Genomic DNA, 26,821 nt, shown 5'->3' with positions numbered 1-26,821 from the left:
ATGTAGTGTAGCCCAAGTCGACTGACTGGGAAATCTGAAATAAGAGCTTTTAATATGCGGTGCTCAAGCTTAAAAAAAAAAAATCTACCTTATAAAAATGTTTTTCCTGTCAGTTTGATGGGCAGCCTGCTAGGCGGACCCTTGCACGAACGCAACGAAGTCTGATCTAACCCTAGCCCTGTCTTTTTTTTTTCTTCCATGACATAATGAAGCTGGGTAAACCATTTATGCTTGTGAATGTATGACTCACATCTATGGTTGACCCAGATTGTCCTCTGCATCTCCCTCGCTCACGCCAGCCACCTGCGTGTCCTCCCTCACCACATCCATAAACCTCCTCTTTCGCCATCCCCTTGCCTGGCAGCTACATCTTCAGTATCCTTCTCCCAATATATCCAGCTTCTGTCCTCCGCACATGTCCAAACATCTCAGTCTTGCCTCTCTTGCTTTGTCTCCAAGCCGTCCAACCTGAGCTGTCCCTCTAATAAACTCATTACTAAACTTGTCCATCTTCGTCACTTATTCCTAATCCTGTCCATCTTCGTTGTTTCAGTTCTAATGGACACTGGTAATCAAGAGGGTGGATATGTTGCTGGTCCAAATCTCTGAGCAGACTGAGATTAAGTAGTACTACAACAGCAGAAGACTGTGTGTGTGTGTGTGTGTGTGTGTGTGTGTGTGTGTGTGTGTATGTGTGCGTGTGTTACCTTTGTTGTTGACCTCCTCTTCATCATCGCTGAAGGCAGCTTCTGTGCTGTCATAGCAACCTTCCTCTTTGTCCAAGACATGGTTGTCCATCTCCAAGACAACAGACTCCTCCATTTTGACTGAAAGGTGGGGTTGTTGGAGAAACAGGCAGTGAGCACAGGCCGTGCACAATACCACACACACACACACACACACACACACACACACACACACACACACTTGGCATTACAAAACATCAAACACAACTTTTGAACTTTTTGGTGAAAAGCAGATTAATCTGTTCTTCTAGTTTATGAAAACACACTCAATGTGTGTGGGTTTGTTCATGTGTGTAGGTGTGTGTGTGTGAGCATGTTACCCTCAGTGGGAGGGGAGGGAGAACTGCAGAACTCTGGGAATCGTTCCCTCAGCATGGAACGAAGCTCTCTGTCCAATTTAGGATTATCGAACAAAGGAGCCAGATGACTGAAGGAAGTAAGGGAGAAAAACAGTTGTGGGTAAAGAAGGAAACAGACAGGTGGGGTAGATGGGTACAGAGAGAGAGATCAGCTGAAAGAGGATAAGACATGAAGAAACAATAAAGCAACAAAAAGACAAAGATAATGAATTGCACTGTTAGCTGTGTGTGTGTGTGTGTGTGTGTGTGTGTGTGTGTGTGTGTGTGTGTGTGTGTGTGTGTGTGTGTGTGTGTGTCTTACGCCAAGACCCTCTTCTCCATGATGAAGTTGAGGGAGTTGAAGATGCCCTGACGCACCTGACTCTCCAACGGAGGAAAGAAATGAGAAATGATCTGAGGAAGAGTGAGAGGAGAGGAAGAGGAGAGCAGAAGTTTACATTTACCCATTTAGCAAGGTGATTTGCTAAAGAGTAAAAAAATAACAAATTTGTGTGTAATCCCCCAGGCATCACAGAACGCTACATAGTAATTGTGTCATAGTATATGATTGTTACACGAACTAGTACTAGTGGTATATTTGATACCAAGTTATGATATTCCAGTAGTACTATATTAAGTAGTGGCACGTTTTCTACATAGTAATATCATAGCCAAGACTACACATCACGTTAAGTATATTCAGTGTGTGTCTTAGCTCGTCACAAGGTGGTTAACAGGAGAATCAAAATACATTTACACTGACACATGTCGGTATCACAGACACCTCACTGTTACATAAATAAGATGTAATGTGTAGGTGGTAGAAGGGCACACAGGTGGAGGGAGAGCTGTGGTACTGGTGTAAGTAAGGGCACTGTTTATTACAATTAACGAATTGCTATCAAGCCGAAGGAATCTTCTGTGTGATAAAGTGAATGGGAGTCACTGCAACCAGTGCCAATCAATACAACTGACAAGTCGAGCCAACAGGAAGAAGTCAAGTTATTCAGAAGAAAGAAGAAGAATCCATCCTTTTATATAGGAGCAGTGGGCAGATGCAGTGCCCGGGGACCAACTCCAGTTCACCTTTCCACTGCCTTGCTCAGGGGCACCGGCAGGAGTATTAACCCTAACATGCATGTCTTTTTGATGGTGGGAGGAAACCCACGCAGAGACGGGGACAACATGCAAATTTCACACAGAAAGGACCCAGGACGGCCTGGGGTTCAATCCCAGGACCTTCTTGCTGTGAGGAACAGTGCTAACCACTGGGCCACCGTGTAGTTTTAAACACAGGCAGTGTGTGTGTGTGTGTGTGTGTGTGTGTGCGCTTCTTACCCGACACATAAAGTCCAACAGTGTAGCAGTGATGGCAGGATGAGGCTTCATGGAATGATGCATCACCAGGATGGCTGGTTCTAATAGGGAGAGACAGACAAACAGACAGACAGACAGACACAGATTCATCAAAATAAGCTTTACAAATTTCCAAACACACAAGGAAAAGTAAAAAGATCCTATCTGTGTGTCTGTCTGTGGGTGTGTGTATGCATGTGCATGCGCAATTGTGAGTGTGTCTCTAGGTTTTTGTGTGCATTTGTCTGTATGTGTGTGTGTGTAGTACCTATATTCATGATGCTGTCTTTCTCAGGGCTGAAGAAGAGCCAATCATAGAAGAGAGCTTGTTTAGCACTAGAGGCTGCTACATTAGACTGGAGAGAGAGAGAGTGAGAGAGAGAGTGGGGGAGAGAGAGAGAGAGGGTGGGGGAGAGAGAGGGTGGGGGAGAGAGAGCGAGCTTTAATAACTCTACTAATAATGAAGTGAATAACTGTAATTATGTCTTGATTTAAACAATTAAAAAGAAAGCAGACTGGTGGAATATCCTCAGACTGATCAGAAGAAGCTGCTCATCACACAGCTATGACCTTTCAGTATTTCAGACTTCATTAGACTCGTTTCTTTTCTGTCGGTGAACTGAGTCTCATTCACTAAATTCCACCTCTGATGTCATTTCTAGTCTACGTCTCCAGGCAGATATCAAATAATTCTCATCTTTAAAACTACAACCCAGAAGATTTACATGTAGACCAAAGTTATTCTTGATAGCTTCTGTCTTTGGTGTATTTAAGACGATAACTAATCCATGAACATCAGGTCCTGCAGACGGTAGCAGTGTGTGACGTGGATGGTTGGTGTCTGGTAGGACTTTGCCAGGAAAAATGACATGGTGCACATAGTGTTTTCCATCCTCATCATAGCAGCCAGATGAGGACGAGGAAGGCAGGTAGTGTTGAGTCTGAAGAAGAAGTGAAGCTGTTGTGTCTAACAAGCAGATATGACAGAAAAGGCTGGTAAAAGACCTTCAACAATAAGTAAAACTCAAGTTCAACCAGGTTTTCTGTTTGGCGGTGGGGAAGGTGGATACAACAGCCCTGCTGACTCTCAGTCATTTTGAACGGCGCTTAGAGGGCTCAAACAATGCTGCGAATCCCGCGGTTTTCATAACAGAAATGACAATCTTCGGCATTGTAACTTTAAAAAAAAAATCTCTTCTCCCGGATTTTCTCTCACCCCCGCCGGCCTCCTTACCGTGCAGGTGGTGAGCAGCCAGCCGATGATAGCCCAGCGGGGCAGGATGTCAGAGCTCAGAACCTCATTGGACGGGTGGACCACACCACAGATGTACCGAATCAGATCACATCGCAGGGACTGGCTCTCTGCCGTGGAAAGATACTGTCTCTGAAACCAGTCCTGGTACCGCTTCTGCTGACCAAAACGGACCTGGAGGGAGAGAAAGACATGAGATATCCAAAACCTCGATTCTGATCTGGTCCTCTGCAATATGAAATTACTTGTGCTTCTGTATTGTACTTTATTACACATCCCATTTATTTATTTTATATATATATTGAAATCACCCTGTAATGGCCTGGTGGCCTGTCCAGGGTGTCTCCTCGCCTGCCGCCCAATGACTGCTGGGATAGGCTCCAGCATCCCCGCGACCCTGAGAGCAGGATAAGCGGTTTGGATAATGGATGGATGGATGGCTAGCTACTTTTATTCTGTCATTGTAGGTCACAACGAAATATGTTCTCTGCCTTTAACCCATCCTATCGTATAGGAGCAGCAGGCAGCTGCAGCGCCCGGGGACCAACTCCAGTTCTTCTTTCCACTGCCTTGCTCAGGGGCACAGACAGCAGCATTAACCCTAACATGCATGTCTTTTTGATGGTGGGAGGAAACCGGAGAAACCCACGCAGACATGGAGAGAACATGCAAATTCTACACAGAAAGGACCTGAGACGGCCTGGGGCTCGAACCCAGGAACTTCTTGCTGTGAGACAACAGTGCTAACCACTGGGCCATTGTGCTGCACCTACACTTGGATTTATTTAAATATGGTTATTTAACCTTAAACTGTTAGGTTTTATTTAACCTTAAAATTGGTTTCATTTACTTTGTCGAGTTAGAATTGTCTTTGTTTTTTATGATCATATGGAAAGCAGAATATACACATTCATCTAAGCTGATGTGAAATGTTAAAAAGTAGGCTAACAGTTAAGCTAGCTCAACTGACATTGTTCACACGTGGCTTTTTGACAGACATGAAGGAACTTCATCATCTAATGATGATCAGACATTCAATGATAGTATAACAAATGAATAATAACTTGTCATATAATACTGCTGTCTTAGTGACAGCTCTTAAAACGAGCAGGATTTGACAGTTCCTAGCGTTTAGATAGTCTGAATGCATTTCATCCTGACTCATGTTATCTAATGGGGCGGCGGTGGCTGAGGAGGTAGAGCAGATCATCTCTTAACTGGAGGGTTGCTGGTTCAATCCTCGGCTCCTCCTGGCAAAAATGTGGAGAGGTCCCTGAGCAAGACACCGAACCCATAACTGCTCCTGATGAGCTGGTCGTTACCTTATATGGTTGACAGTACCACCAGTGTGTGTGTTTGTGTGTGTGTGTACATACACACAGGGTGTTGTGATGCGTCTAGTGCAGCAGTGTGTAGTTGGAGGGAAGGTGCATGTGTTCTTCCAACCCGCTTGTGTCCTTCCTGCCCTTAGCTTGCTGCCGCTGGCTAGCCTTTGTGGCGAATAGGGAAGCATCCTAGTGTGTAAGCCTTCCCTTGCCAGTACATAGCCTCTCCTTCACCAAGACTCCTGCCAGGCCTCCCCGTGGCCACACATGGTAACTGGGGTCTTGCGGCCCCAGGCTAACTTGGCAGGGGATCTCGGAGAAGCAGTGGGCCCCAGAGATATGGTGTGCAGGCCCACCCTGGTGGACACGCCCTGGCACCTATCAACCACTGCCCTGCTGCCTTGTGGGTGAGTCTGGGAAGACATAAGGCTAAGGGAGCTTACCCCAACAGAAAAGCAAGCTGTGGCGGCACGCTTCGAGGCGGTTTCCGAAAAACTGGATTTCCGGCAGCCCCCTGCAGTTGTGTGGAGGTGCCGGTCGTCTAGGGATCCCCCTTGCCATCAGAACCATCTCCTCTACAATCAAGTCATGTGGCGTTGGGAGAAGTGCACCCCCCATGCCACTTTAAAAACCATCTCTGCGCAGGTATCTTCTGCTATCTGAGTCCTCAAAGGACCCACAAATAGAAGAAGATGGTCACCATCGGTCACGATGGACAACCAGCAAGTGTGTGTGTGTGTGTATTAATTAATTGTAAAGCGCTGTGTACTATTCACAGAGGATGGGGGAATAGTTGCAATCACAGCATTGTAAGATGGTGACGGATGTACTCTTAGTCCCCCCCCCTCGGTTCAGCGATGGTCATTCCTTCCTGGCTTTGGGTGTGCACCATTCAATCGAGAGGACAACAGCTGTCTAGCATAAACCAGTGGTGATTCCGTATGTGGCAGGAGTGTCGGAAAAGCTGAGATGCATATTTTCCAAACACTGGATCTCAGTTGTTTTCAAACCCCAAAACACACTGCACCAGAAGTTGGTCCACCCCAAGGATCGGGTCCCTTGGCACAAACAGAGCAATATAGTGTACGCTGTTAAGTGCCAGGAGGATTGCCGTGACTTGTACATTGGGGAAACCAAACAGACGCTGGCCAAGAGGATGGCACAACACAGGAGAGCTAACATGTCAGGCCAGGACTCCACAGTCTACACCACCTACAGGCCAGTGGCCACTCTTTCAAGGATGAGGATGTGCACATCCTTGATAGGGAAGAACGCTGGTTTGAACGGGGAGTCAAAGAGGCCATCTATGCGAAGAGGGAACGACCATCCCTGAACCGAGGGGGGGCCCCCCCAAGACTCAACCTTCTTTGAAGTCCATTTAATGGATTTCCAGTATTATCGGTAACAAATAGATGTCTGCCACTGTACCCATCCTCCTCAAACTGGTCTCAATTCTCCTCAAACTAGTAATTACTTACAGAGAGGGGAAGGAAGACGGGTACTTTACTGGTTTGTGGTGGAAAGCGCAACTTAGCGGAAGTGGACAGTTTCATTTAACAGTTTGTGGTGACGTGACGTCTGCACCAGCCATTCCCTGCTGTCAAAAAAGACTGTAGATGTCTTGCCCTTTTAACTTTTTAATCCCCCGGGGGTGGGGGGGGGTACGGGTGGCGTGGCGGTCTATTCCGTTGCCTACCGACTCGCCGGTTCGAATCGTGGCCGGGGCAGTGTCTGCGGATGTGGGTATGTGTCCTGGTCGCTGCACTAGCGCCTCCTCTGGTCGGTCGGGGCGCCTGTTCAGGAGTGAGGGGGAACTGGGGGGAACAGCGTGATCCTCCCATGCGCTACATCCCCCTGGTGAAACTCCTCACTGTCAGGTGAAAAGAAGCGGCTGGTAAATCCACATGTATTGGAGGAGGCATGTGGTAGTCTGCAGCCCCCCCCCGGATTGGCAGAGGGGGTGGAGCAGCGACCGGGACGGCTCGGAAGAGTGGGTTAATTGGTCAGATGCAATTGGGGAGAAGAAAAAAAAAAAAGGGGGGGGGGGGGTCCAAAAAAAAAACCTTTTTATCCCCCAGAGCTTTTAGTAAATGGCTGTTACGCCCTCAGTCCTCATCGTGGTACAGGTGCATGGCCAAGCAGCCAATCACAGTGAGGAACAGTAATTAGATGGAAATGAACACCAATCCAAACAGTGAAACCTCATCGTTAGTTACTCTGAGAAGAGAGCTCACACACCCAACAAAGACTGATCGTGAAATACCAACGCTGACCAAAAAACAGGGATTTTTAACTCATCAATGACAATTTGCGTTTTTAAAATATTTTTGTAATGATTTGTGACGTACCAATGTATAAATATTTTTGTCTTTGTGGTAACCTGTGTTCAAGGCTTTTATTTATGCGTGTTTTGCATTTATATGCACTTGTGCATGCTGGCATGTGCGTGTCTTACCCTGGAAGTCATAAATAGGAGTTTGGTTTCCATGTCAGGTGTGAGACGACAGGCCAGGAACTTTCTGGAAGTCCGGGCCGTCAGCAGCTGGAGCAGACCTAAACACACACACACACACACACACACAAACAAACGAGATGGATATTTCAGGTAACGCTAAACACTCTTTATATACACAGAGAAAGACAAACACAACCAGACAGACAGACCGATGTACCTGTGAACTGTGAGCTGAGGGCCTGTGGGTTGTGTAGAAGGTCCTTCCAGAGGAGCTCCATCTCTGGGATCCTTGCGATATTCTGCAGGAGACGCACCAGGTCTCTGCCTATGATAATACACTCCATAAACTAGAAAGAAAGACAGTGATAATACACTCTTATAAACAAGAGAGAGAGAGAGAGAGAATGAGAACATGATAATACACTCCATAAACTAGAACGAGAGAGACTTTAATCTTCTTCTTCTTCTTCTTATTTCGGCTGCTCCTGTTCGGGGTCACCACAGCAGATCATCCGTTTCCATCTCTTCCTGTCCTCTGCATCTTCCTCTGTCACACCAGCCACTTGCATGTCCTCCCTCACCACATCCATAAACCTCCTCTTTGGCCTCCCTCTTTTCCTCTTCCCTGGCAGCTCCATATTCAGCATCCTTCTCCCAATATAATAATAATAATCATCATCGTTACATTTATAGAGTGCTTTTCTAGACACCCAAAGCGCTTCACATTGAAGGGGACAACTCACTTCAACCACTGCCAAAGCACCCACCTAGGTGATGCACGGCAGCCATTTTGCATCAGAACGCTCACCACACATCAGATATACACTACCGTTCAAAAGTTTGGGATCACCCAAACAATTTTGTGTTTTCCATGAAAAGTCACACTTATTCACCACCATATGTTGTGAAATGAATAGAAAATAGAGTCAAGACATTGACAAGGTTAGAAATAATGATTTGTATTTGAAATAAGATTTTTTTTACATCAAACTTTGCTTTCGTCAAAGAATCCTCCATTTGCAGCAATTACAGCAATGCAGACCTTTGGCATTCTAGCTGTTAATTTGTTGAGGTAATCTGGAGAAATTGCACCCCACGCTTCCAGAAGCAGCTCCCACAAGTTGGATTGGTTGGATGGGCACTTCTTTGAGCAGATTGAGTTTCTGGAGCATCACATTTGTGGGGTCAATTAAACGCTCAAAATGGCCAGAAAAAGAGAACTTTCATCTGAAACTCGACAGTCTATTCTTGTTCTTAGAAATGAAGGCTATTCCATGCGAGAAATTGCTAAGAAATTGAAGATTTCCTACACCGGTGTGTACTACTCCCTTCAGAGGACAGCACAAACAGGCTCTAACCAGAGTAGAAAAAGAAGTGGGAGGCCGCGTTGCACAACTGAGCAAGAAGATAAGTACATTAGAGTCTCTAGTTTGAGAAACAGACGCCTCACAGGTCCCCAACTGGCATCTTCATTAAATAGTACCTGTTAGAGCCTGTTTGTGCTGTCCTCTGAAGGGAGTAGTACACACCGGTGTAGGAAATCTTCAATTTCTTAGCAATTTCTCGCATGGAATAGCCTTCATTTCTAAGAACAAGAATAGACTGTCGAGTTTCAGATGAAAGTTCTCTTTTTCTGGCCATTTTGAGCGTTTAATTGACCCCACAAATGTGATGCTCCAGAAACTCAATCTGCTCGAAGAAGTGCCCATCCAACCAATCCAACTTGTGGGAGCTGCTTCTGGAAGCGTGGGGTGCAATTTCTCCAGATTACCTCAACAAATTAACAGCTAGAATGCCAAAGGTCTGCAATGCTGTAATTGCTGCAAATGGAGGATTCTTTGACGAAAGCAAAGTTTGATGTAAAAAAAATCTTATTTCAAATACAAATCATTATTTCTAACCTTGTCAATGTCTTGACTCTATTTTCTATTCATTTCACAACATATGGTGGTGAATAAGTGTGACTTTTCATGGAAAACACGAAATTGTTTGGGTGATCCCAAACTTTTGAACGGTAGTGTATATATATCAATCTATCCATCTATCTATATATATATATATATATATATATATATATACATATATATATATACACCCAGCATCTCTCCTCCACACATGTACAAACCATCTCAATCTTGCCCCTCTTGCTTTGTCTCCAAGCCATACAACCTGAGTGGTCCCTCTAATACACTCGTTCCTAATCCTGTCCTTCTTCATCACTCCGAATTAAAATCTTAGCACCTTCAACTCTGCCACCTCCAGCTCCGCCTCCTGTCTTTTCGTCAGTGCCACTGTCTCCAAACCATATAACATAGCTGGTCTCACAACCATCTTGTAAACCTTCCCTTAACTCTTGCTGGTACCCTTCTGTCACAAATCAATCCTGACACTCTTCTCCACCCACTCCACCAAGCCTGCACTCTCTTCTTCACCTCTCTTTTGCAACCCCTGTTACTTTGGACAGCTGACCTCAAGTATTTAAACTCATGCCTTTTTCACCTCGACTCCTTGCATCCTCACCATTCCACTGTCCTCCCTCTCGTTCATGCATAGGTATTCTGTCTTGCTCCTACTGAATTTCATTCCTCTTCTCTCCAGTGCATACCTCCACATCTCTAGGCTCTCCTCAACCTGCACCCTACTCTCACTACAGATCACAATGTCATCCGCGAACATCATCGTCCATGGAGACTCCTGCCTGATCTCATCCGTCAACCTGACCATCACCACTGCAAACAAGAAAGGGCTCAGAGCCGATCCTTGATGTAATCCCACCTCCACCTTGAACCCATCTGTCATTCCAACCGCACACCTCACCACTGTCACACTGCCCTCATACATATCCTGCACCACTTCTACACACTTCTCTGCCACTCCCAACTTCCTCATACAATACCACACCTCCTCTATAGACACCCTGTCGTATGCTTTCTCTAAATCCACAAAGACCCAATGCAACTCTTTCTGGCCTTCTCTATACTTCTCCATCAACATTCTCAAAGCAGCCATCACATCTGTGGTGCTCTTTCATGGCATGAAACCATACTGCTGTTCGCTAATCGTCACCTCACCTCTTAACCTAGCTTCTATTACTCTTTCTCATATCTTCATGCTGTGGCTGATCAACTTTATACCTCTATAGTTACTACAGCTCTGCACAGCACCCTTATTCTCCAAAATCGGTACCAGTATGCTTCTTCTCCACTCCTCAGGCATCCTCTCACTTTCCAAGATTGTGTTAAACAATCTAGTTAAAAACTCCACTGCCATCTCTCCTAAACATCTCCACGCTTCCACAGGTATGTCATCTGGACCAACCGCCTTTCCACTCTTCATCATCTTCATAGCTGCCCTCACTTCCTCCTTGCTAATCCACCACGCTTCCCGATTCACTATCCCCACATCATCCAACCTTCTCTCTCTCTCTCATTTTCTTCATTCATCAGCCCCTCAAAGTACTCCTTCCACCTTCTAAATACACTCTCCTCGCTTGTCAGCACATTTCCACCTCTATCCTTCATCACCCCAACCTGCTGCCCATCCTGCTGCTCTCCTGACATACTCTTCCTTCAGGATTACCCCTACCCCATTTCTCCTCCCATCTACACCATGGTATGGGAGGAAAAATGGAAAAGAGAAGACTTTGAAAAGAAAAAGAGACTTTAATACACTCCATAAACTAGAAAGAGAGTGAGACAGAGACTCACTATAATAACACACTACAGAGAGAGAGAGCATCTGATTTCACTGATTAATCCTCCTGTCTGGCTGAAGGAGTGTTAATCAGTGAAGTCAGATGGTGTACTGTTGGGCTGGAAAGAAAACGTGCATACATATGAACCTCCATGGCACATGATTGGACACCACTGGTTTACTGGCATCAAACATATATCACCATAAGGTTCAGAATGGCTGCTCTCCATCTGTCCATGATATATCACCTTCTCTCTCAGCATGCTGATGCAGAAGTCCACTTCTTTCTGTCTGAGTGGCAGCAGGTTGGGGGTTCCATGGTCCACGATAAGACGCAGGTATGTGTAGACCGACATGGCGATCAGCATTCCACTCTTCACCACCCACTCTCTGATACACAGACAGACAGACCAGAGAGAAAACAGAAAACGTAAGTGTATGTAAATAAAGACTGTTTTCACAGTTTATTCCTATAAGGACATTTATGAATATGTTAGTTTGCTTGTGACTGTGTTACAGCGAAGTGACTAGTCCCGTTCTCCATACCTGCCTTTTGTCAACTTTTTGTTTTTATTCTTGACGATCATAAAACATTTGTTCTGGACTGTAGATGAGTCATTACTTGTCAGATATGACATTTAATTCAGACTTCCAGGCAATTTTGTTTTCAGGTTCAACTGATAGTGTTGGACTCTGGAGTCTTGTCTGTTTGATATTTCACAGGAAATCCTCGATCAGGTTATAAGATGTAAAAATTGTTTTTAAATTGTTTTGTGCCTTTTTCCCTTCAAGGATGAATAAAGCCAATGTGATTTTATCTCCATCTGGCTTAAGCCAAAAAGTAGAAACAGGAAAAACAAAAGAACAGTTTGGTGTAGAAACCCACTTCTGTTCAACCAGGATGTCCAAGACATTCTCAGCCAAACCCAGATTTTTAGTGGAGACGTCCCCACCTGTATAAACACACACACAGAAAATGCAACAGAGGACATTAGTGAAACATGGTGAAGTAAAAAGAAAAATCTAGAATTCTAGAATTCATAAAATTGTTTCTAGTAATCCCACAAATATAAGTCAAAGCTCTGTGTGTGTGACCTGCAATCTGTTTCATCAGGGTCATGAGGACACCATCTGCTCCGATCACACCGCTCTTCACCAACTCTCTGACCAACCACACTAACTAGAGAGAGAGAGAGAGAGAGGCAAAGAGAGAGTTTGTGTGTCATAAAAGATAAAAGCCTGGGCAGATTCAGAGAGAAAGAGGAAAAAGAGAGAGAGTGAATTTAAGGGACATCGTGGAGAGACAGATTATGTAGTAGTAGCATGTGAGCAGTTGGGAGCATTGTTACAGTTCTGTTGTGTTCAGTGTTTCAGGTCAACCTTTCAAAACTTCTACTGTTTGTTTGTCTGTCCATCCTTCTACCTGTGTTCTTGGGACTTCCTGTAGTTTGAGGAACTTCTCCATCAGGATCTGGTTGATTTTCACCAATACCACGTTCATCCCATCTCTGTTGACCAGTGTCAGGTCTCTGTAACACTGTGGAGACAGAGACAGAGAAGGATGGAGAGACAGTGAGCAGGACTAAACAGATCAGTCAGACTGTCGCTGGTGAGGTTTGGGGATGTGGTCTTACCCTCTGAGCCTGGGCTGGTTCTGTTAGAACCAGAGAAAACAGTCCCAGACACACTTCCTCATGCTGCTGCTGCCCCTTACAGGCCTATAAAGGGGGTGGAGTGATGAGGATGAAGACAGGAGAAGAGGATGAGGAGAAGGAGAAGGAAGAAGAAAAGAAAAGGGAGAGGAACAATGAGAAGAATAAAGTATTGTACACAAGTCTTCAGGGAGCAACAAACTTTCAATTAGACAACTTTCATAAATAATAAATACTTGCAGTTGTAGTTGTAACTGCAGAAGTGAAGGCAGAGCAGTTAGTGGAACAGCAGCAGTTGTATTAGTAGACAAAGTAACAATACTAGCACAGGTAACGCTTATACATTAATAGTATTGTACTTGAAAGTACAGACTTTGCAGATGCTGTAATTTAAGTGGCAATAGTACTGGCAACTGCAGTAGTGATATAGTATGATAAAGTATATAGATTAGTGATATGGTAAAAGCAGTATTGTAGGAGCAGTACTAATTCTATCGGTAGTAGTGTCATAGTGGGAGTAGTGTTAGTAGTGTTAGTAGTAGTAGTAGTAGTTTAAGTAGTAGTGTTTACAGAATAGTTGTAGTCAACAATTAGGAAGTATATCTAATGTTCCTTACATTTGCAGTGAGGGCGTCGTTAGCCTCCCGTTCTGACAGCCCATTGGTCAAAGACTGGACGATTACAACACATCTCTCCAACCGCTATGCAGTATGTAAGACAGACAGGAAAAAAAAGAAACTGGTTTATTAAGGCATGTGCGCGCGTACACGTATACACACAGACCTCCAGACATTACATGTGTGCAGCTTTGGGCAGATGCAAAACACTGGATCATTCACCAAATACTACAGACAAACTTCAACCCGCTCCAAAACACACACAATCCAAATAGATAAACAGAACACTCTATTAGGGACTACTAATTGTTAATGCAAACAAATATGAAAATGATATTCAATGGAGCAAATCTCAGATTTTATAATATGGAGAGGCCACAAATGTACATTAAAGCATAAGCCTCAACTAACACATACACTAATTTCACCAGTATATAATCCCTTTTCATACAAGAGAATCTTGCCTGAGAGACAAACACGACTGTCTCACAATTCTATTCAATAACATAAATACAACCACTATCCCATCAAGACCACAGCATTTTCATCACCTGGTGACTGGGCAAATGCTACTCTGCTAAGCAGCAAACAGCATTGAGAAGATGCACATAACACCTCCAGGCAACGACCATGACAGGACATCCCAGTTTTGACATGTGAGAGACGGGCGCTGCGCATGCGCGTCACTTGGTGTCTCATCAATGTTTACTCTATGGCTAGCATGCTAGGCTAGCTAGCTGCTAAGTATTGGGTTACTGCAGGACCTCTACGTCCAAATAAACGACACATATGCTGTTTACCTCGCACTGCATTCAAACCAGCGTCACTACTCTGACCAATCGAGCCCCTTGTATGCAAACGATGCTAGCGACCTGTAAGCTAACCCTGCCAGACAACATGCAGGTCGCTGTTCTCTTTGTATCCGCCGGTTTTGTTCGAATAAAACAGAGCTGAATAAGACAGGATAACTTCATTTTTCAAAGGCGGACTTCATGAGCAGTCAGTGGGAAGCAGATAAATAATATGCAAATAAATACACAAACGTACAAATACATTTTACCTACAATTATAGGTAAATTATAATTATATTGATAAATACTAATACCATTGTAATTTCATACGATATATGGTCCTAATATATTATAGTTCCATCACCATAATGACAATATACTATATATTACTAGTGCAAATATTATTATAATACTTTACTAGCAATAATATACTATACTAGTATACTTTATTAATGTACTAATGCTGTGAAAACTAAGAAGCAGAAATAGTTCATTGTTAACTGTTCTTTGTCGTCATGGACATCATATCTTAATTCTTATGGGGTGAGCACCTCAGCCTTCGTCCTAATGGAAGAAATTTCTACTTAAAATGACCTGGTGCATGTATGAATTGACAGTGGCTTCACTTATTCATTGTCGTCGGGGGCATTAAGACAATGCTCGGGGTCCCCCCCTACCTCTTCGAGTTCGTCTTTAGCATCCAAGGGGGTGGACACTAGCAGCCGGCCCTGCGGCCGAACCTTGGCCGGTGAAGGCTCCATCGCCTCCCGCCTCTCTTCGGCTGGGCCCCGGGGAGCTCTGACGGGCTGCGGCTCTCAGGGTTTCCGCGGGAGATAACGTGGCGTCTTTCCCGTTTCGACGGACCGCCTCGCACGCCGAGTAGCGCTTGGGACTGCCAATGTGAGGTTTTTAATCGGGATCTCTCCGCCTTAAAACTTATTTTTTTGGGCACCTTTCTCCCGAGCCGCTGCTCTCACCGTGTCCGAATATTTACTGACTTCCGGCGCGCAGCGGAAGTATTCGTTCAGCGGGAGCGAAAGGCGGCGCTTTTACGGCAGGTTCCGACGAATCACTGTCGTTATGCATTGGAGTGGCGTTTACGTCGACCAATGATAAATGAGAAACTCTGGCCTCCGCTTGGAAACGGAGCCAATCACTGGCCACGCTGGTTTGAGGACCGCATGCACGGAAAGTTCTTTTCGTGTCCCCAAGAATTTTCCCCAATAAATTGAGAGTAGCAATCAGAGAAACGTGTCCGACTTTGTCTCGATGCATTACAAGACGATTGAAAATAATCCAGTTTTTCAACTTCTCTACTTCTTGTCTTGATGTATACTCAATAATCAATCAATCAATCAATCAATCAATCAATCAAGCTGCATTTTATATAGCGCTTTTCTAGCTGCAACGCAGGTAAGGAAATCCCAGAAAGGAGAATCGGGTCATCACAACGTTTATTGAGAGAAACGTTTCATCACTCATCTAAGTGACTTCTTCAATCTCAGCTGACTGCAGGTATCCCCACCCTTGTAAACAGTACACTGGCATGACGACCGAAAACAACGATCAGTTTCATATGCGAAACACCATGAGCACTAACTAGATTTACAATGGCCATGGGTATTATCGATCAGATCACGGTCGTTATTTTCGGTCGTTATTTCACTGTATTGTTTATAAGGGTTAGAATACCTGCAGTCAGTCAGTTGAGACCGGAGAGGTCACTTAGATGAGTGATGAAACGTTTCCGTTTCCGTAATAGTATTATAATAACCAAATAGTAGTAGTAGTAGTAGTAGTAGTAGTAGTGATGGTACTATCAGTTCTGTTTCCAAAGCAGTTTTATTGCCCGACTGTGACGTTTATCCTTTGGCGCCATCTCCTGGCGACTAGTCGCAGCAACACGTTCGCGTTCTTGTTTAATGACGTCATCAGCGTGCGTCCAATGTGTTTCTGATAGGAAAGCATGCTGCTCTTCTCCGTGTTTTTACAACTTCTTCCACCTTAAGCTGGTCTTTGAAGGCATTCTTGTTTTACCCTACTCCATCTGCTTTAGTAAAGAGTGATCCTGAGCCCTCTTGTCAACGTGGCCATTTTGGAGAGGAGTTTAATCTGACTGTCGACTCCAGCAAGGCGCTGGAGGTAGAGGACAGGATAGTAATTGTTTCCTATTAGTAGTAACAGTAGTTTTTTCCACAATAATAGTAGCAATGGTTTTAGTTGTTGCATTTGTAATATTTGTACAGCTATTTTTTTTATCAGTAGTAATGGTACTCTCACTAGTTGTAGTACACAGCATGTATTGGTATTTTTAATAGGAACAGCAGTAGTGGTGCTTTCAGCTGTAGTTTAACGAGATGTCATTGGAATGCAGAATATTTCCAGATGTGTTCTGTGTGTTTGATTTTTAAACTGACTTTAAATCAAAATGAGTTGTAATCTGAAGGTTGAGGCAGAATGAAAGAGTCCCGCTGGGGTACATCATTACTGGTTTTAATAATAAACACATTCAGAGGACAGAATTCAAACACATGATGAAGTGGAACTGAACACCCCATCCTCCACAACACAACAAAGTCCAATATTTCAAACACAACAAAACACAACATTACCAGTGTCATTTTAAACTAGAAACCCATCCATGACATATACAGACAAGCAGAATATTTATAGTATAACTTCCTTACAAGGACCTGGGGCCTCAGTTATCCATCGTTTGTAAGCACACATTTGTTCTTACACCCTTTTGGAATTTTTCAGCCTTCATCTTGGTCGTGCAGACAAACATCAAGGCAACAGCCTGATTTGCAGCCACCATGTAAACACCTTAATGCCACTGTCGACCAGAGGAGGCGCTAGTGCAGCGACACGGACACATACCCACATCCGGCTTCCCAACCCGCAGACACGGCCAATTGTGTCTGTAGGGACGCCCGACCAAGCCGGAGGTAACACGGGGATTCGAACCGACGATCCCCGTGTTGGTAGGCAACGGAATAGACCGCTACGCTACCCGGACGCCTCAAGCATGACGTTGGAAGCGGAGTCGCATGCAATGTGGCGTGTCTTTCATAACTCCACTATCCAGCGAGTCTTAACGCTGATTATTCAGGCTGCATTAATTAAACACATGTAGATTCAAACTACCACCTTAATTCAACCGCTCACTTTTCTCTGGCTGCAGGTAGACAGGTGACTGGGGGTCAGGTGGTGTGTGGATTCAGGGGTCTGCCGGGGTTCGAGACTGTCCTCCACCAAAAAAACGTCCCCATAGGTCGTCTGTACAAGCAGCTCCTCAGAACCTATAGTTAAGCCACTTCCTCGTTACTTTCCCTGTAACAATAAGCATCTCCTTCCATAAGCTCTCACGAGAACGAATATTAATGAAAGCGTAACCGGTTATTTTCTTGCCCGGTGCGGGATTCGATACGAGGTGTCCTGCACCACAAGGCGACGTCACTAACCGCTCGGCTAAAGGGTCAGACCCGTTAGCTAGGGGGCTAACGGGGTCTTATTAGTAGTTTACAGTCGTCAACCTCTCCCGGAAGCGCGCCCTCTGAGGATCTGCACACTTCCGGATCCCACCGCTGCCACCAATGTAACCGGTTATTTTCTTGCCCGGTGCGGGATTCGATACGGGGTGTACTGCACCACAAGGCGACGTCACTAACCGCTCGGCTAAAGGGTCAGACCCGTTAGCTAGGGGCTAAGGTGTCTTATTAGTAGTTTACAAAAGCAAAGTTTAATGCCAGTCAGCGGTTATAATGTCCACGCTAGCTGACTGTCTCACTTTTGGCTAACGTCAAGTTAGCTCTTAAAACGTTATTCATAGGTAAACAATAGCAACCGTAGTTGCTATAATAGACGGCGAAACAACACAAAGACGCACCGACTACGTATTCTATCGTTCTCGTTGTTTTCAAAACCCACAACGCACAGCGGCGGAAAGTATCTGCGGCATACCTCCTGCCGCCGGTAGGGGGCGCCAATTTAGGAAACGCTCCCGTGGGTCGCATTAGAGGGCAAACGACCTATGTGGTCGCATGGGTCGGAGGACTTGTTGGACATCTCTGTGAGACACGTCTGAGGGCTGAAACAGTGTAAGAACAAATCTGTGCGTCCAGACAATAGTTACGCGAGGCCCCCTGGGGTCCACGGTGGGTATTACAAGGTCCAGATGAACACACCCGACTCTCGTCACATTCACCACCCTGGAAGAGGTTTCATACGGAAGCACAAGAGAGGCGGGGTTGGTGGTCCTAATCCCCGCACCATCTCAGAAAATCTTGGGGGACACCATGGAGAAGTAATGCCCGCCCTCCTTTACCGACATGCTCTGCAGCAAGGCAGTAAAGGCGTGTTTTCAGGGGAGCTGCAGTTGCGGGCAGTGCGCCGTCCCAGCGTTGGTGCTGCAGCACCATCTAAAACTCGGGACTCTTTGTCCTTGTTTGGCGCTCCCCGAAAGCACTCGGCTCAAACTCACAGGCCTCAGAAGCAGAGGTGGAAAAAACCCGGTCCAGAAAGTAAAAACCCTAACCGTGTCTTTACTCCACCCATGTTCTAAACCGTCAGATTGCACCGACTAGGTTCCCAAATCAGCTGGTTTAATACATGGATGGAGTAAAGACACGGTTAGGGTTTTTATTTTCTGGACCGGGTTTTTCCACCTCGGCTCAGAAGTCAATTTTATTTGTAGAGCCCAATATCACAAAGTACAAATTTGCCTCAGGGGGCTTTACAGCAACACAACATCCTGTCTTTAGACCCTCGCATCGGAAAAGGAACTCCCTAAAAAAACAAAAAACAACCCCTTTAACAGGGAGAAAAAACAGGGAGAAACCTCAGGGAGAGCAACAGAGGAGGGATCTCTCCCCCAAGACGGACAACGTGCGGTGGGTGTTGTGTGTCAGAAACCTATAAAGTTATCACAGTAAACTGATATCAGATTTCAGTGAACAGTGTCCCCTCTACCCTTTCGTTTGTTGTTATTCACATGTCTGACCAATAGAGGGCAGCACTCGGCTGCAAATCACCCATTTGAGTTAGGCTCGAGTCAGACCGCAGGCTTTGTTGTACAAGTCATTGACTGCTGGGATAGGCTCCAGCATCCCCACGACCCTGAGAGCAGGATAGGCGGTTTGGATAATGGATGGATGATTTTGAAAGTTGTTTTTCTTATTTTTTATTTCGTTGTGAACAAACGTCCATCTGGAAACAACAATTAAATGTTTTGTGAGCACGCTCCAAAATTTCACAAGCAATTTTTTTTCAATTGCTTGTTAGTTAGTTGGGCGGCGCGATGGCGCAGTGGTTAGCGCAGTCGCCTCACAGCAAGAAGGTTCTGAGTTCGAGCCCCGGGGTAGTCCAACCTTGGGGGTGGTCCCGGGTTGTCCTCTGTGTGGAGTTTGCAAGTTCTCCGGGTGTCTGCGTGAGTTTCCTCCGGGTGCTCCGGTTTCCTCCCACAGTCCAAAGACATGTAGGTCAGGTGAATCTAGGTATGAATGTGTGTGTGTGTGTGTGTGTGTATCAGTCCTGTGATGGCCTGGTGGCCTGTCCAGGGTGTCTCCCCACCTGCCGCCCAGTGGCTGCTGGGATAGGCCCCAGCATCCCCGCAACCCTGAGAGCAGGATAAGCGGTTTGGGTAATGGATGGATGGCTGTTAGTTAGTTAGTTGGGACATGTGCACTTGAGAGGGATCTCCCTAAATATCTCCGAACTCAGTGACTTCAAGGTGTTTTCATGGCAAACATCTGTAATAAGCGAGCCCTCACTCGGCTAATACAAAAATCTTTTTCTGTGAGGCGCTGTCAGTCATACGAACCAATACAAACTTGCCAGTCCTTCCCTAACAGAGACTCTGATCACATGTCCACATATCTAATGTGTACCTGATCCAGGACAAATCCAGTAATGAAATCCAATCCAAATCAGAATCCAATAAGTGCTTCGCCATGTTTTCACACTTGTCCAAGAAAATCAAGGTGTCACATTTCAGAAAAAAGTCAGAATTGGACCAGATTGGAGGTGAAGTCTGAGTTTAGTGTTACTCCAAATGGACAACCTCGAAGCCCTGCTTCCCTAACCATGGCCCGGGTCCCCCAAAGGTTCAGGAAGCATAAAGCTTTAGACTGTGATAAAAAGCCGTCATATTACCAAGCCATCGGGATTTTAGTAAATAAGTGTAATTACAATCGCTGTAGCTCACGTTATTGAGCAAAGTCTGTGAAGACACGAAGACATGTCCAGAACAACAGTAAGGTCTACTGCTGGTGGAGACATGTCCAGAACTACAGTAAGGTCTACTGCTGGTGGAGACATGTTCAGAACAACAGTAAGGTCTACTGCTGGTGAAGACATGAAGACATGTCCAGAACAACAGTAGGGTCTACTGCTAGTGAAGATATGTCCAGAACAACAGTAAGGTTTACTGCTGGTGGAGACATATCCAGAACTACAGTAAAGTCTACTGCTGGTGGAGACATGTCCAGAAGAACAGTAAGGTCTACTGCTGGTGAAGACATGAAGACATGTCCAGAACAACAGTAAGGTCTACTGCTGTTGGAGACATGTCCAGAACTACAGTAAAGTCTACTGCTGGTGGAGACATGTCCAGAAGAACAGTAAGGTCTACTGCTGGTGGAGACATGTCCAGAACTACAGTAAAGTCTACTGCTGGTGAAGACATGTCCAGAACAAAAGCAAGGTCTACTGCTGGTGAAGACATGTCCAGAACAACAGTAAGGTCTACTGCTGGTGGAAACATGTCCAGAACTACAGTAAGGTCTACTGCTGGTGGAGACATGTCCAGAACTACAGTAAAGTCTACTGCTGGTGAAGACATGTCCAGAACTACAGTAAGGTCTACTGCTGGTGGAGACATGTCCAGAGCTACAGTAAAGTCTACTGCTGGTGAAGACATGTCCAAAACTACAGTAAGGTCTACTGCTGGTGGAGACATGTCCAGAGCTACAGTAAAGTCTACTGCTGGTGAAGACATGTCCAAAACAACAGTAAAGTCTACTGCTGGTGAAGACATGTCAAGAACAACAGTAGGGTCTACTGCTGGTGAAGACATGTCCAGAACAACAGTAAGGTTTACTTCTGTTGGAGACATGTCCAGAACTACAGTAAAGTCTACTGCTGGTGGAGACATGTCCAGAAGAACAGTAAGGTCTACTGCTGGTGAAGACATGAAGACATGTCCAGAACAACAGTAAGGTCTACTGCTGGTGGAGACATGTCCAGAACTACAGTAAAGTCTACTGCTGGTGAAGACATGTCCAGAACAAAAGCAAGGTCTACTGCTGGTGGAGACATGTCCAGAAATACAGTAAAGTCTACTGCTGGTGAAGACATGTCCAGAACAACAGTAAGGTCTACTGCTGGTGGAGACATGTCCAGAACAACAGTAAGGTTTACTTCTGTTGGAGGCATGTCCAGAACTACAGTAAAGTCTACTGCTGGTGGAGACATGTCCAGAAGAACAGTAAGGTCTACTGCTGGTGAAGACATGAAGACATGTCCAGAACAACAGTAAGGTCTACTGCTGGTGGAGACATGTCCAGAACTACAGTAAAGTCTACTGCTGGTGAAGACATGTCCAGAACAAAAGCAAGGTTTACTTCTGTTGGAGACATGTCCAGAACTACAGTAAAGTCTACTGCTGGTGGAGACATGTCCAGAAGAACAGTAAGGTCTACTGCTGGTGAAGACATGAAGACATGTCCAGAAGAACAGTAAGGTCTACTGCTGGTGAAGACATGAAGACATGTCCAGAACAACAGTAAGGTTTACTTCTGTTGGAGACATGTCCAGAACTACAGTAAAGTCTACTGCTGGTGGAGACATGTCCAGAAGAACAGTAAGGTCTACTGCTGGTGGAGACATGTCCAGAACTACAGTAAGGTCTACTGCTGGTGGAGACATGTCCAGAACAACAGTAAGGTTTACTTCTGTTGGAGACATGTCCAGAACAACAGTAAGGTCTACTGCTGGTGGAGACATGTCCAGAACTACAGTAAAGTCTACTGCTGGTGAAGACATGTCCAGAACAAAAGCAAGGTCTACTGCTGGTGGAGACATGTCCAGAAATACAGTAAAGTCTACTGCTGGTGAAGACATGTCCAGAACAACAGTAAGGTCTACTGCTGGTGGAGACATGTCCAGAACTACAGTAAGGTCTACTGCTGGTGGAGACATGTCCAGAACTACAGTAAGGTCTACTGCTGGTGGAGACATGTCCAGAGCTACAGTAAAGTCTACTGCTGGTGAAGACATGTCCAAAACAACAGTAAAGTCTACTGCTGGTGAAGACATGTCAAGAACAACAGTAGGGTCTACTGCTGGTGAAGACATGTCCAGAACAACAGTAAGGTTTACTTCTGTTGGAGACATGTCCAGAACTACAGTAAAGTCTACTGCTGGTGGAGACATGTCCAGAAGAACAGTAAGGTCTACTGCTGGTGAAGACATGAAGACATGTCCAGAACAACAGTAAGGTCTACTGCTGGTGGAGACATGTCCAGAACTACAGTAAAGTCTACTGCTGGTGAAGACATGTCCAGAACAAAAGCAAGGTCTACTGCTGGTGGAGACATGTCCAGAAATACAGTAAAGTCTACTGCTGGTGAAGACATGTCCAGAACAACAGTAAGGTCTACTGCTGGTGGAGACATGTCCAGAACAACAGTAAGGTTTACTTCTGTTGGAGGCATGTCCAGAACTACAGTAAAGTCTACTGCTGGTGGAGACATGTCCAGAAGAACAGTAAGGTCTACTGCTGGTGAAGACATGAAGACATGTCCAGAACAACAGTAAGGTCTACTGCTGGTGGAGACATGTCCAGAACTACAGTAAAGTCTACTGCTGGTGAAGACATGTCCAGAACAAAAGCAAGGTTTACTTCTGTTGGAGACATGTCCAGAACTACAGTAAAGTCTACTGCTGGTGGAGACATGTCCAGAAGAACAGTAAGGTCTACTGCTGGTGAAGACATGAAGACATGTCCAGAAGAACAGTAAGGTCTACTGCTGGTGAAGACATGAAGACATGTCCAGAACAACAGTAAGGTTTACTTCTGTTGGAGACATGTCCAGAACTACAGTAAAGTCTACTGCTGGTGGAGACATGTCCAGAAGAACAGTAAGGTCTACTGCTGGTGGAGACATGTCCAGAACTACAGTAAGGTCTACTGCTGGTGGAGACATGTCCAGAACAACAGTAAGGTTTACTTCTGTTGGAGACATGTCCAGAACAACAGTAAGGTCTACTGCTGGTGGAGACATGTCCAGAACTACAGTAAAGTCTACTGCTGGTGAAGACATGTCCAGAACAAAAGCAAGGTCTACTGCTGGTGGAGACATGTCCAGAAATACAGTAAAGTCTACTGCTGGTGAAGACATGTCCAGAACAACAGTAAGGTCTACTGCTGGTGGAGACATGTCCAGAACTACAGTAAGGTCTACTGCTGGTGGAGACATGTCCAGAACTACAGTAAAGTCTACTGCTGGTGGAGACATGTCCAGAACTACAGTAAGGTCTACTGCTGGTGGAGACATGTCCAGAACTACAGTAAAGTCTACTGCTGGTGGAGACATGCCCAGAACTACAGTAAAGTCTACTGCTGGTGGAGACACGTCCAGAAGAACAGTAAGGTCTACTGCTGGTGAAGACATGAAGACATGTCCAGAACAACATTAAGGTCTACTGCTGGTGGAGACATGTCCAGAACTACAGTAAGGTCTACTGCCGGTGAAGACATGTCCAGAACAAAAGCAAGGTCTACTGCTGGTGGAGACATGTCCAGAAATACAGTAAAGTCTACTGTTGGTGAAGACATGTCCAGAACAACAGTAAGGTCTACTACTGGTGGAGACGTGTCCAGAACTACAGTAAAGTCTACTACTGGTGGAGACATGTCCAGAACTACAGTAAAGTCTACTGCTGATGAAGACATGTCCAGAACAACAGTAAGGTCTACTGCTGGTCCTTACCGTTTACGTGCACCTGGTTTCAATACAGTCTGGCTGGGATTAAGGGGAAAACTGCTGTGATGTGAAAAGGTTTATTACACAAAGGGTTATTTGGGGCAGCACGGCTCAGGAGGTAGAGCAGGTCGTCTAGTAATCTGAAGGTCAACGGTTCAATCCCTGGCTCCTCCAGAGAGCATGTTGAAGTGTTCTTCAGCAAGACACTGAACCCTTAACTGCTCCTGATGAGCAGGTTGGTGCCTTGCATGGCAGCCTCCATCAGTGTATGAATCTGTGTGTGTGTGAATGTGTGCGTGGATCTGTGTGTGTGTGTATGTGTGTGTGAATGTGTGTGTGGATGTGTGTGCATGAAAGTGTGTGGATGTGTGCGTGGATGTGTGTGAATATGTGCATGAATGTGTGGGTGGATGTGTGTGTGTGAATATGTGTGTAGGCGCGTGTATGAATGTGTGTGTGGATGCGTGTATGAATGTGTGCATGGATCTGTGTGGATGTGTGCGTGAATATGTGTGTGGATGTGTGTATGAATGTGTGCGTGGATCTGTGTGTGTGTATGTGTGTGTATGTGTGTGAATGTGCCTGTAGATGTGTGTGTGGATGTGTGTATGAATGTGTGCATGGATCTGTGTGGATGTGTGCGTGAATATGTGTGTGGATGTGTGTATGAATGTGTGCGTGGATCTGTGTGTGTGTATGTGTGTGTATGTGTGTGAATGTGCCTGTGGATGTGTGTGTGGATGTGAGTGTGGATGTGTGTGTGAATGTGAAATTCAAGTTATCCTGAGCGATGGACTTTTTTTTTATTCATTACCCAAAATCCAAATCCCTCCTTCAGATGCGTCTTCTATGGATGAACCTTTGTAGAACAAGACAGTTTCGAGCTAACAAAGAACCAACTGAAAACACGTGGACAGACGGCTGTTGCTCAGAGGTAAGCTAGTCATCTCAGTTGTTGACCGCGAAGTCCAGTCCAGCTCATGTTAACAACTGTGTTATTAGTGTTACATGAGAGAAAAACCGAGAGGCCAGGAGGACTGCCGCTTCGGCGGTCGCAGAAGCAAAAATTTGGGCATGGGAGGAGTTCAGCAAGGCTATGGAGGAGGACTTTCGGTTGGCCTCGGGGAAGTTCTGGCAAACCATCTGGCGACTCAGGAAGGGGAAGCAGGGTTTGACTCAGGCTGTATTCAGCCAGGGAAGGGAACTGTTGACCCGGACTGGGGATGTTGTCGAGCGGTGGAAAGAACACTCTGAGGAGCTCCTGAACCTGACTAACACGTCCTCAGTGGAGGAGGTAGAGTCTGAAGACTCAAGGGAAGCCCCACCCATATCCCTGGCACAGGTCTCTGAGGTAGTTAAAAAGCTCCTCGGTGGCAAGGCGCCGGGTGTGGATGGGTTTTGCCCTGAGATGCTGAAGGCTCTGGACATTGTTGGGCTGTCTAGGTCGACACGCCTCTTCAGTGTCACGTGGAGGGCGGGGACAGTACCTGTGGAGTGGCAGACTGAGTTGGTGGTTCCCATATTCAAAAAGGGGGACCGGAGGGTGTGCTCCAATTATTTGGGCATCACATTGCTCAGCCTCCCTGAGAAAGTCTACTCTAGGGTGCTCAAAAGGAGGCTCAGACCGATTGTCGAACCTCGGATCCAAGAGGAACAATGCGGATTCCGTCCTGGCCGTGGAACAACGGACCAACTCTTTACCCTTGCGGAAGTGCTGAGGGGGGTGTGACCAGCCAGTCTACATGTGTTTTGTGGACTTGGAGGAGGCTTACGACCATGTACCCCGGGGCACTCTGTGGGGGGTACTGCGGGAGTATGGGGTACCGGGGCAGTTGCTACAAGCCATCCGGTGCTTGTACAACCAAAGTGAGAGCTGTGTCCGCATTCTTGGCACAAAGTCAAACACGTTTTCGGTGGGTGTCGGACTCTGCCAAGGTTGTCCCTTGTCTCCGATTCTGTTTGTGATATTCACAGACAGGATCTCAACGAGCTGCCAAGGTGAAGAGTGTGTCCGTTTCGGGAACCTCAGAATTGCATCTCTGCTCTTCGCAGATGATGTGGTTTTGTTGGCTTCATTAGAACGCGACCTCCAGCATGCACTGGGGCGGTTTGCAGCTGAGTGTGAAATGGCCGGGATGAGAGTCAGCACCTCCAAGTCTGAGGCCATGGTTCTCTACCGGAAAATGGTGGATTGCTCCCTCCAGGTTGGGGATGAGTTGTTGCCTCAAGTGAAGGAGTTCAAGTATTTCGGGGTCTTGTTCCCGAGTGAGGGTAGGATGGAGTGGGAGATTGACAGGCGGATTGGTGCAGCATCAGCAGTAATGCGGACGTTGTACTGGACCGTTGTGGTGAAGGAAGAGCTGAGCTGGAAGGCAAAGCTCTCAATTTACCAGTCAATCTTCGTTCCAACTCTCACCTATGGTCATGAGCTTTGGGTAGTGACCGAAAGGGTGAGATCGCAGATACAAGCGGCTGAAATGAGTTTCCTCTGTAGGGTGTCTGGGCTCAGCCTTAGAGATAGGGTGGAGCTTGGACATCCAGAGGGAGCCTGGAGTATAGCCGCTGCTCCTTCACATCAAAAGGAGCCAGTTGAGATGTTCAGGCATCTGG

At 45.8% G+C, this 26,821-nt stretch overlaps 1 protein-coding gene across 1 annotated transcript in view; it reads right to left on the bottom strand.

Annotated features, from left to right (window-relative positions):
* The window catches only part of ints3 (integrator complex subunit 3), a 31,253-nt gene extending 16,063 nt beyond the window's left edge, over positions 1 to 15,190 (bottom strand). The window contains exons 1-15 of the mRNA XM_056298349.1: positions 14,903 to 15,190; positions 13,435 to 13,518; positions 12,800 to 12,883; positions 12,589 to 12,702; positions 12,261 to 12,345; positions 12,052 to 12,118; positions 11,414 to 11,555; positions 7,690 to 7,819; positions 7,473 to 7,570; positions 3,675 to 3,866; positions 2,709 to 2,796; positions 2,423 to 2,502; positions 1,407 to 1,498; positions 1,067 to 1,173; positions 708 to 827 (exon numbers count right to left, since the gene is read on the bottom strand). Coding sequence (XP_056154324.1) covers positions 708 to 827; positions 1,067 to 1,173; positions 1,407 to 1,498; positions 2,423 to 2,502; positions 2,709 to 2,796; positions 3,675 to 3,866; positions 7,473 to 7,570; positions 7,690 to 7,819; positions 11,414 to 11,555; positions 12,052 to 12,118; positions 12,261 to 12,345; positions 12,589 to 12,702; positions 12,800 to 12,883; positions 13,435 to 13,518; positions 14,903 to 14,986 — 1,567 coding nt within the window. The 5' untranslated portion in view covers positions 14,987 to 15,190. The remainder of the gene's footprint in view (positions 1 to 707; positions 828 to 1,066; positions 1,174 to 1,406; positions 1,499 to 2,422; positions 2,503 to 2,708; positions 2,797 to 3,674; positions 3,867 to 7,472; positions 7,571 to 7,689; positions 7,820 to 11,413; positions 11,556 to 12,051; positions 12,119 to 12,260; positions 12,346 to 12,588; positions 12,703 to 12,799; positions 12,884 to 13,434; positions 13,519 to 14,902) is intronic.
* Between the last annotated feature and the right edge of the window lie 11,631 nt (positions 15,191 to 26,821).

This window comes from Lampris incognitus, chromosome 18 (genome assembly GCF_029633865.1).
Source record: "Lampris incognitus isolate fLamInc1 chromosome 18, fLamInc1.hap2, whole genome shotgun sequence".
NCBI classification, from domain to species: domain Eukaryota; kingdom Metazoa; phylum Chordata; class Actinopteri; order Lampriformes; family Lampridae; genus Lampris; species Lampris incognitus.
The sequence above is the reverse complement of the archived record's forward strand: the minus strand, read 5'-3'. Positions and strand labels throughout refer to the sequence as shown.